Source organism: Equus asinus, chromosome 5, assembly GCF_041296235.1.
Source record: "Equus asinus isolate D_3611 breed Donkey chromosome 5, EquAss-T2T_v2, whole genome shotgun sequence".
Classification (NCBI taxonomy): Eukaryota; Metazoa; Chordata; class Mammalia; order Perissodactyla; family Equidae; genus Equus; species Equus asinus.
The window spans coordinates 78,917,827-78,931,557 of NC_091794.1; the positions used below are offsets into that span (position 1 = coordinate 78,917,827).

Sequence of the window (13,731 nt, forward strand, 5' to 3'; positions counted from 1 at the left end):
CGTTTTAATCTATTTGGGGAATTGTTTATCTAGTTCATTACCCAACCAAACACCGAGGCCGGCCTTAAATAAGGCTTAAGTGGGGGTGGGTGCACTGCCATCTCCACACCCTGCCTCTCCTCCAGAGTCACCCAGCCTCCCTCTGGCTCCTTCCAGCCCTTTTAAAGCACTGACGAGACCTCTGGTTTCCCAACCTAGAGGCCATATCTTGAAGTGGCTCTGGAAACCTCCCAGAAAAGGTCTCTGAGTTCAGGCCCTGCCAAGCCATGCCCCACTTTCAGCTCTGTGCAGCCCCTCCATGTCCAAGGCTCTTTCCTTTCTCTGGGTGGAAAGTCCTGTCTGAGGGCCACAGAGAAGTCTGGGAGCCACCCCCAACCTGCCCTTCAATCTACAGCCCCTGTGAATATTTCTGCCTTTCTGTCTGTACACTTCCAGTCTCCACCCCCTCACCATCCCTGAGACATCTTAGCTTAGCATGCCCAGAGCCCTGTCCGTTGTCCTCCTTCCCTCAGATACTTGCTTCTCTGCCATCATCACCCAAGTCAGAAAGCTCTTTCTAGTAAGTACCCCACAAGTAATCAGCTAAGTTCTCTTGCTTTTCCTCCACCAGTCTCTCATCATTCCCTCTTCTCTGTTCCCACTGCCACTGCCACTGCCACTGTCCTAGGTCAGCCTCATCACCTAGTCCCTGGACTCTGCGCAACCTCCTTACTTGCCTCCCTGTTTCTCCTGGTCTCCAGAGCAATTCTACAGCTCAGCTCTCTGATCAATGTTCTAATTCCCCTGCTACATCCAGGGCAACCCTCCAGCATCGAAGGTCCTCCACTATCTGTCCTCAATCTAACTTTGCTCTCCTGGTTCTAACTAGCCCAGTCCTGGGGTCTGTTGGAGTCCCGGTGCAGCACTGAGAAGGTGAAAGGCAGAGACTGGGGTGAGGGAGGGTGTGTGGGCACAGCCTACAATCTTGAATGTAAAAGTGCTTTGAAAAGTGACGCTTCTTCCTGTAGCCGTCTGCGTGTCCATGTGCCTGGGGAATGAGCATCTGTGGGAAGGGGTTCTTCCAGGGCGTGTGTGTGTGTGTGTGCGTGTGTGTGTGCTCATAACTGTGTGTGTTGGAATGTGGGTGTGTGTGTGCCTGGCTGTTGTGTTCCGTGTTTGCGCCTGTGTCCGTGAAAACCAGCCAGCCCTAGTTTGGGAGCTGGAAGGTCCCTGCTTCTCTGTGTGAGCTCTTGGGTGTGTCTGAAATAGCACCTTGCTCCAGGGGGCCTGCTCTGTGCTGGGAGGCAGACGGAGGCAGAAGCACAACACCAGGCCCACCCTGAAGAGCTCCTCCAGGAGCAGCCAGGTGGGAGAGAAGGACCCAGGTGATAGACAGGCACCCACAGACTGAGGAGCTGGCTAGGCTGAGGGAGGGGAGGGAGGGCAAGGGAGGCAAAGGCAGGGTAAGTGAGGGAAGGGGACAGCTGGAGCGAAGAGGAGAGGGAAGAAAAGAGGGGAGCCGAGAGGAGAAGCCAGCATAGAGCGGAAGGGAAAGCGGAGGATTGGAGAGCTGGGGAGGAAGCCTCTGGCTGCATGCCATGAATGGGGGATGCCCTCATTTGGGCTCTGCCCAGGACACTCTGAGTGATACACACACAAGCTCTGCCCTCCTGGAGGACTCAGTTTCCCCATCTGTGAGATGGCTGGTCGAAGGTCCCTGTCAGCTCGGGGAGCTGATAGCAGGGAGTGGAGGAGGGAGAGGGGTCTCAGGAGCCAGGGTGCCACATCGTTTCCCAAACTCCTCTGCTTTCCTTCTGCCTCCCGGAGAGCCAGCAGGGGCGGGACAAGGGCAGGCAAGGCTGGGGACCTCCCTGCGCTACCCAGGCAGCGCACAGCCCTCAGCCCGGAGGGAGCTGACACGCTCCTTGGGAATTTATCACGCACCCAATTACAATGTTAATTGGCAAGTTCCTGAAATCAATTAATTCGCAAATTTTTTCCAATTAAAAATCCAGATAAATCACGAGGGCGGCAGCGGGCCGGTCCAGCCTGCAGTCCGGTGGGCGCAGCGGCAGCAGGGAGGGGAGGGCAGAGCGGGAAAGGGAGGGGGCGGCGGGCGCGGCTGCCCTTGAACGCCTTTGCCGGCCGGTCGGACTGTCAGCGCGCCGGGCGCGGCGGGGCCGAGACAGATAAAACCATCGACCCGTCGCCGCCAGCGCTTCGGCTTTATCGATCCGACGGGAATTTCACTTGCTGTGCAGATCCCGCTGTCCGGCTGTCAGACACCGGTTGGAGGGGGGCGTGCCAGGGGTTAGGGGTGCTGGGCTGGGCCTGGACGTGAGGGGCACAGAAGTGGGGGACGCAAGGCATAGCCGTGAGGGGCGGAGCAGACGTGGGGGCTCTGCGTGGGGAAATGGACATGGTGGTAAGGGTGTGGAAGTAGAGGATGCTCTGGGAGGATGTAGGCGAGGAGCGATTGGTGCAGGGTCATGGGTGGGGGTGGAACACTTCTGTGGGTGGAAGTGGATGTCCTGGACAGTGCAGGGTGGGGCCACCGGGACTAGGCTGCAGTGTGGCCCCCCCTGAGGAGGCAGAAAGAGAGCTTGGGTTCCCATTTGGGCACCCCATAGACCCTTAGGGGTGCACTGCTTTTACAAGGCGCTGCAGGTCCCTCCACATGACTGCGTCTATTCTCTGTTCCTGTAGAGGGAAGTCCTCCATTGAAGCAAATTACCCAGGGACCCTCCTGGACAGCCAAGGTATGGAACTCAACTGCAGAAGGATGCTTCTTTCACTCTCTGCCTCTCCTAGGCTAGTCCCAGGTGTGTGTGTGTGTGTGTATGTGTGGTGGAGGTGGGGGGGACAGTGGTTAAGAGCATGGCACTAGAGTCAGATGGCTTGGGTTTGAATCTTTACCACTTTACAGCCTTAGAGAGGTCACTTAACCCCTCTGTACCTCAGTTTCCTCATTTGTAAAATGGAGTTAATAATTATTAGCTACTCCAGAAAGTTGTTGTGGTGAAGATAAAATAAATTAATGCAATGTAAAGTACTGGGCACATAGTAAGTCTTCAGGATTATTATTATTAGCATTAGTATAGTGTCGTGGTAGTTTTAAGTGTTCCCACAAATTCTTCGATATTCTTCGCTTATAGACTATTTTATTCTCCTCACTTGATTGTGGGCTGGACATGGTGACTTGCTTCTTTTTTTTTTTTTTTTTTAAAGATTGGCACCTGAGCTAACAACTGCTGCCAATCTTCTTTTTTTTTTTTTCCTGCTTTTTCTCCCCCAAATCCCTCCAGTGCATAGTTGTATATTTTTTAGTTGTGGGTCCTTCTAGTTGTGGCATGTGGGACGCTGCCTCACTGTGGCCTGATGAGTGGTACCATGTCCGCGCCCAGGATCTGAACTGGCAAAACCCTGGGCCGCCAAAGCAGAGCGTGCGATTTTAACCACTGGGCCACGGGGCTGGCCCATGGTGACTTGCTTTTTTTTTTTTTTGAGGAAGATTAGCCCTGAACTAACTACTGCCAGTCCTCCTCTTTTTTGCTGAGGAAGCCTGGCCCTGAGCTAACAACTGTGCCCATCTTCTTCTACTTTATACATGGGATGCCTACCACAGCATGGTATGCCAAGCAGTGCCATGTCCACACCTGGGATCCAAACTGGCGAACCCCAGGCCATTGAGAAGCGGAACGTGCGAACTTAACTGCTGCGCCACCAGGCAGGCCCCCATGGTGGCTTGCTTCTAATGAATAGAACAGAATATCCTGGAAGCAATAGGATATGATTTCTGAGATTAGATCATAAAAGACATTTTGGCCTCCTCCTTAGCCTCTCTCTTGGATCACTTGCTCTGTGGGAAGTTGGCTGCCATGTCATAGGGAAACTCAAGCGGCCCTGTGGAGAGATCCGAGTGTCGAGGAACTGAGGCCTCCTTCCAACAGCTATGTGAATGAGCATCTTAGGAACGGATCCTGCAGTCCCAGTCAAACCTTCAGATGGCTGCAGCCTTGGCTGACATCCTGACTGCAGTCTCATGAGAGACTCTGAGCCAGAAGCCAGAACTACCCACAACTACCCAACTAAACTGTTTCTGAACTGATGACCCACAGAAACTGTGAGATAATAAATGTTTGTTGTTTTAAGCCACTAGGTTTTGGGGTAATTTGTAACACAGCAAAAGATAACTAATACTTCTTCCTTCAAAGTTCAGCTCAGGCCTCACCTCCCTCAGGAGGCCTTCGCTGCTCTGAGCTGGGTTGGGCCCCTCCTCGACGGTCCCACAGCTTCACTTCTTCCCACAGAGCAGTCTCTAGCCCTCGGGGTTTCTATTGCTGGCTCTCCTTGCTCTCAGATTATGGACTTCTGAGGGCGGGGCCATTTCTCATTCACCTTTGGATCCCTTTGGGATTAGAGGAGAGGGTAGGAGGAAGGAGAATCAGTCAAGTCTGAAGTGGGATCAGGAGTAGTGGGGCAGGCTGTTTCCCTGCGGCAGACGTATTTTCCAAAGATGGCTGCGACCATCTCTCCCATCCCACATGCTCTTCTATAATGTGAAGAATACGCCACTTCTCCCATCAAAAGGTGGGGAGGATGTCCGCTCCCCTTGAATCTGGCTGGGCTAATACTGCCTCGACCAATAGAGTATAGTGGAAGTGACCTTAAGCGATTTCTGAGGCTAGGTTATAGAAGATGATCCAGCTTCCATCTTGTTGGCTGGAACATTTGCTTTAGAGCCCTAAGCTGCATGTAAGAAGTCCAGCTGTCCTGAAGCTCCATACTATGAGAAAGCCCAGGCCACATGGAGAAGCCAAGTGTAGGAGCTTTGGTCACTGCCCCAGCTGAGGTCCCAGGTGACAGCCAGCAGCAGCCACCACACATATGAGTGAAGGCGCCTCCAGAGGATCTCAGCTCCCAGCCATCGAGTCTTCCCAGCTGGAGCCCCAGACATCCTGGAGCAGACGTGAGCCATCCTCGCTGTGCTCCATCAGAACTCCCGACCCCACCGATTCCACGAGTATAATGAAATGGTTGCTTTAAACTGCTGAGATTTGGAGTAATTTGCTACACCCCTCCTCTGCTCCCTTTGATAATCTGGATCTTCCATGAGGCTGTCCAGGGGGCTCTGCCCAGTCCTTCAGGCAGAGACAAGGGAGGTGGGGTGGAGCAGCGGGGGACACGGCTGGGCACATTCTCAAGATCGGCACCTTTTAGCCCTTGAGATTCACAGAGAGGGTAGTGCTTCCTCTCTCGGATGGCAGCACCAGGCTGCACTTCTGATGGGGCGGCCAGGCCCGGGCCCTGCTTTCTGTCACCCTGCCCTGAGGCTCAGCATGGAAGTGCAGGGCCTGTGGCAGTGGCTCATCCCCTTTCCAGCTCCTTTTGTGCCCTTTTGAGGCTGAATCCTGAAGAGGAGTTACTCTCCTCCCATCTCCCAAAATAGAGCAAGAAGAGAAGGGCATCACCATTCAGCTGGGGGATCTGAGGACTGGAGCAGAGTGGAGGAGCATGGCGGCAGAGCCTCGTCTCCTACTGAGCAGCTGGGGTGTGGGCCAGGTGGCTGTTCCTGGAACATGGTGGTGGGAACCCTGAGTAGAATTCTCTGGCAAGCAGGCTCCCCTGGTAGGTGGCTTACCTGGTGGGCAGTTGGGCCAGCTGTTCCAATTCTTGCTCCATATGCTCCTGCAACTCGCTGGGCCTCAGCAGGACCTGGCAGATGGGGCAAATAGGGGCCTGGCTGTCAAACAATGCAGCTGCCTTTTTCTTACCTGGTGAGGGAAGGAGAAGAGACAGACATATAAGCTGGCACAGTCTGTGGAGGGAAACTCAGCGTTCCAGTCCTCCAACCCAAGCCTGCTGCTGCCTCCTAGGGCTTCTCGGTCTGGAGGAGAGGTGAGCCTGAGGGTCTCAGAGCCCATAAACATCACTGCTCTTTGCAGCTCCAGAGGCTGTGGCCATGAACAGCACCTCCTCAGCCAGCTACCCCTCTCAGAAATCTATCGGGACACAATCGATGCTCTGTGGAAGCAAACCTTGATTACTTCATTTCACACAGGTTAGTGAGGAAGGTCTTGGTTTAATCATACCATCCCCCGGGGTATCCAGTGCCCCCTCTGTCTCTCCCTTCCTTACTGCTTCCACACTCCCCAAATCTGAAGAAGGAAGAAAAGAGGGAGAAAGGGGATTCATTCCTGCAGTCCTTCAACAAACATTGTCTGATGTCTACTCTGAGCCAGGCCCAGAGCACAGCAGTAGGACACTGAACATAATCAGATTTAGGCCCTGCCCTTGAGGCCTTCACAGTCAAGTAGGAAAGACCAAAAGGACCCAGGTGACTTCCAGGGAAGTGTTCACTTCCAGTTCCTCACTTTTCTCCGGGGTTCTTTCCACAGCCTCTTCTCTCCTCCTTCTGCATGCTAGACCATCTTGTTCCTTCTTATGGCCCTAACTCCCGCCTGTGCCCTGTTGACTCCAGACTCTGTATCTACCCCGGATTCCTCCGGCCTTCTCCAGACCCCTACATTCAAGCACCTAATAGACATCAATGCCTGGATGTCTCATACGCATCTGAACTCAACAACCCCAAATCGGGCTCTTCAGCTTTTTCACCCGTCTAAACCTGCTCCTCTTTCAGCAGTGCCCATTGTAGTTAATGACACTTGCGTGCACCTAGTCACCGAAGCGAGTAACCTTCGCCTCACCCTAGGCCCCTTCCCTTGCCTTCCCACTCCTCCCACATTCATTTAATCACCAGGTCCTGTCTGTTCTGCTTCTTCAATGTTCCTGGAGTCTATCTTCTCCGTGTTCAGGTCTTCACTACCTCTCGCTTGGATAGCTTCATTGGCCTCTTGCGATTCAAACAGATTCTGGGTTCTCCTCCTCCAAAATGCCCTTCAAATTGTGTGCCCCCAGTACACAGGCACATGTGGGTACAGCGCTGGCTCTGCAGGTGTTGGGGCCAGCCGGGAGCCCAAACTCCATTCCCAACTCTGTCACTGATGGTAACTAGAACACCCCATGCTAGGAGGGAGCCTGAAGGTTGCCTGTGCACTGCCCTGGGGATGCCTACACCTTCTCCCTTGTCACTGTCCCCACCAATGCTCCCCCGGCCTCTGCTTACAGGCGTGGGGTTGGGAAACATCCCTCCCTACCCATGTAAACTCTGACTGTAGAAAGGACTTCTTTAGCTTAAGCATGGATCTTTCTCCCTGCTTCTTCTTCCCATTCGTGCTCGGAGAGGGTCAAAATCAGCTTTCAGAAGGAGAAAGGCCAGTGATGACCAAGATGGTTGCTTGAGTAGGGTTGGCAGATTAAATACAAGATACCCAGTTACATTTGAATTTCAGATAAATAATGAATAATTTTTTGGTATAAGTATGTCCCAAATATTGCACAGGACATACTTATCCTAAAATTATTCATGGTTTTTCTAAAATTCAAATTTACCTGGATGTCCTGTATTTTTATTTGCTAAATCTAGCAACCCTATGCCCAAGGGAGCTCCCAGTTCAGGCTGAGCACAAAAACTCACCTCCCTTTGACACAAGACTGAGGATGATCACAGCTCTCCTGGGTGCCCAGACTGAGTCATCTGAGAGCTCAAAGGAGGGAGGAATTCATTCTGGGTGTGTGTTTTCAGGAGTGGAAAAAAGAGAAGGCTTAACCAAAAATGAAAAGTAAGTTACACCTTGGAGTGTTCCAGGCAGAGAATGAGAGTGAATGAATGAATGAATGAATGAGTGAATGAGTTATGAACTCCTTGTGGGCAGGGGCCATTTCTTGTCCATGTTTATGTCTATAGACAATTGAAAACAGACCTGGCACAGACTAGATGCCTAATGATGAAGCAAGAGAGGAAGAGAAGGAAGAGAGGCAGGAATGAAGACCAGATTGTCCTAGAAGCTAGATAACCTTCACAGAGCTGGGATGTCAGCTGTGGAGGCTTTGCGTGTACCAGGTGGGGTGGATGTGGCTCTAGTCTGTGTGGCTGGGTCTCTGAGGAGAGGAAGGGGCCCTACTGATTATGTGCCTTGGTGGCTGTGCCTCATATGCTCAGGGGACAGCTGGAAGGCAGCTCTGAGTAAGAGCAGCAGATGGGGCCCTAGTCTGGGAATTGGGAGATGAGGATTCTAGGCTCAGCTCTCCCCGTAACTTCACTCAGCCAGGGAATCTCGGAGGTGAGAGAGACCCTCGAAATTCCCCAGGCCACTATCTTTATTTTACAGATGGAGGAACTGAGGCTCAGAACTGGACCAGGACCTCTGTACTTGGCTCTTGATCTCATTGCTTCATTTATTTATTCATTCAGCAAACATTTATTAGACAATTTTTCTACATCAGGTCTTATTCTAGGAGAAACTGGGGCTCAGAGATAAATAAAACACATTCTTGGCCTCAAGGAGATCACAAACTAGCGGGAAAGCCAAAAAAGCAAGTCAGTGTTTGCAGTCAGTGCAGCCCCTGGCAGGGGTGAGGGAAGCATGAACAGGTGAGCTGGGGGGCAGGCGGGGGGGCAGGGCAGGAAGGGGCCAGAGGAGGGTTGGTAGGATCCAGGGGGAGGCAATGTTTCACGGGAGGCCTGAAGGACAGTAAGGGAGAGTTGACAAGGCTGTTGAAACAGATCATTGAGGCAGGGCCTAGGGCATAAGGGGCGAAATGGTAAGAGAGGAGTCTGGAGGAAGAGGAGGATGCGGGGCATGGGGTCTGAGCCAAGGTGGAAATATCAGGATTTCAGCCTCTTTCAGCCGGAGACACAAATCTGGCTCTCAGCCCAGAGTCCTCTCTCCAAGCCTGGGACCAGACACAGCCTTCTCATAGAGCTCTTCTCAGTTCATCTGCTTTGCTGCCGCAGGGATCTGCCACTTTTCTGAGCTTGGTCTCAGTTTCCCTATCGGGACAATGGGCCCTTTTCCTGGCTCCTAGCTTCAGGAACAGCACTGACAGGGATCAGCTGAGGGATCCCACAGTCTATGCCCTCCATCCCATCTCCATTTTCTCCGGGTTTAGAGTGGCAGGTGTCAGCACGGCCATGGGCCCCCTGCTTCCCCTCCCCCGCTGTGTTCCCTATAATTTTATATTGAGACCTGTGGTCATGACGTGGGTTTTACTGCACTAACGACATGGCCTGCCCAGGTTTAATGACAAAATCCATACTCTGGCCCTGGGCCTGCTCCTCGTTTGCATAATTCCCAGAATACAGCTCCCTGAAGCTTTTGACCTGGGCCATTACAGTGGCCATAAAATGGGCCATAAAACCACTGGGGATGGCCAAGAGGAGGGGGCTGTGGTCTTGTGGGGGTGGGAATGAAGTCCTCAACCCCCTACTCTTCCCAGGCCTGAGAGGGGGCATCCTCAGTCTCTTTTCTTCCACAGTTCCCAGAATCTGGGAGTCCATCTCAGGCTGGAGAGGCCTCCGGAAATCTTTGGGCCAGCTGCCCATCCGATGCAGGAATCATCACTGCCAGCATCACAGGTAGGCAGACGGAGCCCACCAGGGGCAGGCTGTCAGAAACCATCTTCTCCTTGAGTATTCCTCACTCCTGCTCATGACCCCCCCCCCACCTCATACCTGGCCAAGCCCTTTGCCACAGATGGGTCCAGGTCATGCGGGCCTAGGTTGAATCCTGTCCCACTTCAGGAGGCCTAGCTCCCCAGGGAGGTCAGGAGCCAGGCTGAGCAGCATAGTGGGGAGACGTGGGAAGCATGAGGGGATGGGGACAGGGACTGGGACGGGCTGTCAGTGCTAAAGATGATGAATGGGGGAGGTGAGGCGGGAGGCCCAGTGTTATCGGCAGTGGATGGCGGCTGCGGGCGCTCGCTGCTCCTGCTAATCCCCGGGCGCTGCCTCAGCCCTTGCACTGATAACGAGGAAATGGGACTGACAACAATTTTTAGCTGAGAGATTCTTCACCAAAATGCCAGGCGGCCGGAGGTCTGACAGCGCCTGATTGAGTGTGTGAGTGTGTGGGGGGAACGCCCGCAGCCCCCTCCCCACCCATGCAAAGATGGATCGCTCATTCCGCCTCCCGTCCACATTCATTACCGCACCTCCCTCCCGCCACCTCAGTCGCTGCGGCGCCTGCCACCTCCGCTTCTCCGCCTGCCGCAGGTGTCCCCTGAAGCAGGAGGAGAGCAGGGAGCGGAGGGGGCCCTGCCCTATCCTCAGCCTTGCCCAGGGCAGCTCCAGCTCAAAGGGGTGAACAGTGCAGAGTGGGGCTGAGGGTCAGGTGCTACCTGGAGGCTCCCTAGTTGTGTGACCTCCAGAGGGTCCCTTTCCCCTTCTGAGCTGCTAGAATACCTTTCTCCCCAGAAAACAGGAGGCTCCAACAGGAAGTGACTGTGGGCTGTGAGGGCGATCGTCATGCTGAGGAGAGAGGAGAGGTCAAGCCAGGTAGCCTTTCCCTGTCTGAGCCAGGTCTGACCAGTCCAGGTGCCCTCAAGCCTTGGACCAAGGCCTCGGGTACCAGGGGTCCCAGATCAGCCCTCTGCTGCCCCCCTCTGTTGGGAACTGCTGACCATCGGGAGCAGGCAACTCCATGGCCGGCACAGCTGCTCCTTCTCTGCCATCTTCCATAGTGACGCCTGGCACAGAACTGGACATATGGAGATTGAGGGTCTCCTTCAAAGGGAAAGCCCTCCCTTCCAAGATCACCACGCCCATCCGGCCCTGGAACTCCCACCATGTGACTGACTCTCTGGCTCGGCATGTTTGGTTTTATCCTAGTTCTGTTGCTTGTGCCTTCCATTCTTGCCTCTCTGCTTGTTCAAATCCCATCTCCGTGATCTCTTCTTTACAGACCACGAAGGCAAGGCTTGCCTGCCTGGTGCCTGATTTAAGAATGAGGAGGGTTAAAATAAGGGTGAGGGTAATTCTAGTGACAAATGGCAATGGAGGCTGAGACTTTGAAGAGTATGCATGTGTGTATAGGTGTTTGTGTGTACACACGTGTGTCCCGCCCTTCTCCTCCCTGCACCCCCAGTAGAAGGGCTTCCATTTCCTAGTGACCAAGATGCAGAGGAGCCTTCAAGCAGAATTCAACAGAGGTGCTCTTACTGGCTGTGAGACCTTGGGCAAATTGCTTAACACTTCTGAGCTTCAGTGTCCCCTTGTGTGTGACAGGGATCCCAGGATCCAATTAAATCAGGGCCATGTACAAGTGACGAGTCATTAGTTATCTCTAGTAGGACACTAGCACAGTTTGTTGTTTGGGCCTGTATCTACCCCATCGTGACACCAGCCTGGCCTTGCCCTGTCTCCGGCCTTCTTCCCTGCTATGATCAAGATTGTGTACCACTCAGTAGGTCCTCTGGCCCTGGCCCTTTTGGCCTCCATGGAGTTCCTTCTTCCTATCCATCTCTACATCTATTTATTGGTTTATATGTCCCTATATCCATCTGTCCATCCATCCATCGATCCAGTTATCTATTATCTGTCCATTAATAACAATAACTATTTATTGAGTGTTATTATATGTTAGGTTGTAGGTTTGATGCTGCACATATTTTATCTCATTTAATCCTTACAACAGTCCTGTGGGGGAGGTATTATTATCTCTATCATGCTGATGAGGAAAATGGGCTCACAACAATGAAGTGACAGAACTAGAAGGTTCCGACAGGGATTTAACTCCAGGTCTGTGTGACTCCAAAGCTAGTGCTCTTAACCATTGTACAATACCCAGCTACCTACCTGCCCACCCACTCCCCCAGGTAATGATTCAATAATATTCAACAAATGTTAACTGGATACCAACGATGGGTCTGCTATAGTATGGCTGCCATGAAATAATGAGCAAGACAGACAAACTCTCTGCCCTTAGGGCGCTTCAGGCCTAACTGTGCATAGAGACAGTAAACAAATGTCCCCAGAGTGGTCTTAGAAAAAGGGAAGTACATGGAACTATGGGAGTATATCATCTGGTCTGGGAGATGAAGGAGGTGACATTTCAGCAAAGGCCTGAAGGATGAGAGGGAACCAGTCGGTCAATGATTGCGAAGAAGTGGTGTTCTAGATAGAACACAGCATGTTTGAAGCTATAGAGGGGTGAAAGCCTAAGCAGAGAATGGAAAAGAGTCCAGTATGGCTGGAGCAGAGAGAGTGAGGGGCCAAGTATTGAGAGATGATGATAGAGAGGCTGGATCCTGGAGGACTTTTTAACTACGTTAATGATTTTAGTTATTTTTTTTTTACACATACAGTGAGAAGTCATTGAAGAGTTTTAAGCAGGGGAGTGACATATCAGACTTGCATTTTTTAAACTTTTTTGTTTTTTTTTTTGGTGAGGAAGATTGGCCCTGAGCTAACATCTGTTGTTGCCAATCTTCTTCTTTTTTTTTTTTTTTTGGTGAGGAAGATTGACCTTGAGCTAACATCTCTTGCCAATCTTCATTTTTGCTTGAGGAAGATTGTCATTGAGCTAAAATCCGTGGCAATCTTCCTCTATTTTGTATGTGGGATACTGCCACAGCATGGCTTGATGAGCAATGTGTAGGTCCATGCCTGGGATCTGAACCCATGAATCCCAAGCCACCAAAGCAGAGCATGTGAACTTTACCACTATGCCACCAGGCTGGCCCCTAGACTTGCATTTTTAAAGGATCATTCTAACTACAAAGTAGAGAACGGTCTAAGGGGACAAGGGCAAATCCAGGAAGGCTGTTTAGGAGGTCATCTCACTAACTCAGGCGAGAGATGATGTGACTCGCTCTAGCGCAGTGATGATAACGGAGATGAACAGAAGCAGATGGATTGGATATGGGGGTTAAAGCACTGAAAGGAGTCAAGGATGACTCCAGGGTTTCTGCTTGAGCAACTGTTAGCTGGTAGACCATTTACTGACTGTGGAACAGGAGGAGGAGCAGTGGGCTTGGTAAGGAAGAAAATGAGTTCAGTTTTGGATGTGCTTAGTTTAAGGAATTGTTAAGACATCCTCGTGAAAATGCTGACTAGGTGCTATTTGTGAGCCAGAGCGAGAATCACAGAACTGGAGACATTGACATACAGGTAAGAACTGAAGTTCACCACTGCATCCTCTGTGCCTAGAGCAATGCTGGTGTACGGTAAATACTCAGTAAATATTTATTGAATGAATGAATAAATGAATGAAGTTAAGAGTAAATGAGATCAGCAAGGGAGAAAATGTACAGTAAGAAGAGGCTGGAACAGAACCCTGAGTAACTCCAACAGGTGGAGGAATTTAAGTCATCAAAGACTAAGAAGGAGCAGCCAACAGGAGGAAGAAAACAAGTGTGATGTCATGGAAGCCAAGAAGGGAAGAGTTTCAAGGAGGGGGAGTATCATAAATAGGGTCACATGCTGCTGAGAGGGCAAGAACACAAGGCATGGAAAGTGTCCAACTCACCCATCATATCCGCAGTACAACCATCTACCCCCCACTCCATCCATCTGTCATCCATCGAAACCGGCTAATTACTCATCCACTCTCCCCTCTCACTCGTCCCTTTCCTCCTTCTCTTCTCTCCAGAAAACCATGATTGGCGCCTCTGCTGAGTGTGGGACAGGAAGAGTTAACATGCTGACAGACGGCATTTTTTTACCTTCAGTCAATATGAACAAGGCCCCAAGACTATGATTCCAAACATCTGGATTTCATCAATATGTGATCTGTCATCATATATTGGCATTCCCCAGTCCCCGCGCCAGAGCAATGCGGCTGGTTTTATTAATACGTCAAATACATTATCCGTGTAATACACTTGTCTGGCTGGGGCCTCCCGCTGGGGCGG

At 51.8% G+C, this 13,731-nt stretch overlaps 1 protein-coding gene and 1 long non-coding RNA gene across 9 annotated transcripts in view; one reads left to right on the plus strand and one right to left on the minus strand.

Moving 5' to 3' along the window:
- RNF220 (ring finger protein 220) overlaps positions 1 to 13,731 on the minus strand; it is a 218,206-nt gene that overhangs the window by 30,171 nt on the left and 174,304 nt on the right. For all 8 annotated transcript variants that reach the window (XM_044770634.2, XM_044770633.2, XM_044770632.2 and 5 more), the window contains exon 3: positions 5,621 to 5,753. In XM_044770634.2, coding sequence (XP_044626569.1) covers positions 5,621 to 5,753 — 133 coding nt within the window. The remainder of the gene's footprint in view (positions 1 to 5,620; positions 5,754 to 13,731) is intronic.
- LOC123285844 (uncharacterized) lies at positions 1,247 to 13,694 on the plus strand. The gene is made up of 4 exons (XR_011503434.1): positions 1,247 to 1,345; positions 2,686 to 2,738; positions 9,358 to 9,457; positions 13,470 to 13,694. It is a non-coding gene; the product is annotated as an uncharacterized lncRNA (long non-coding RNA).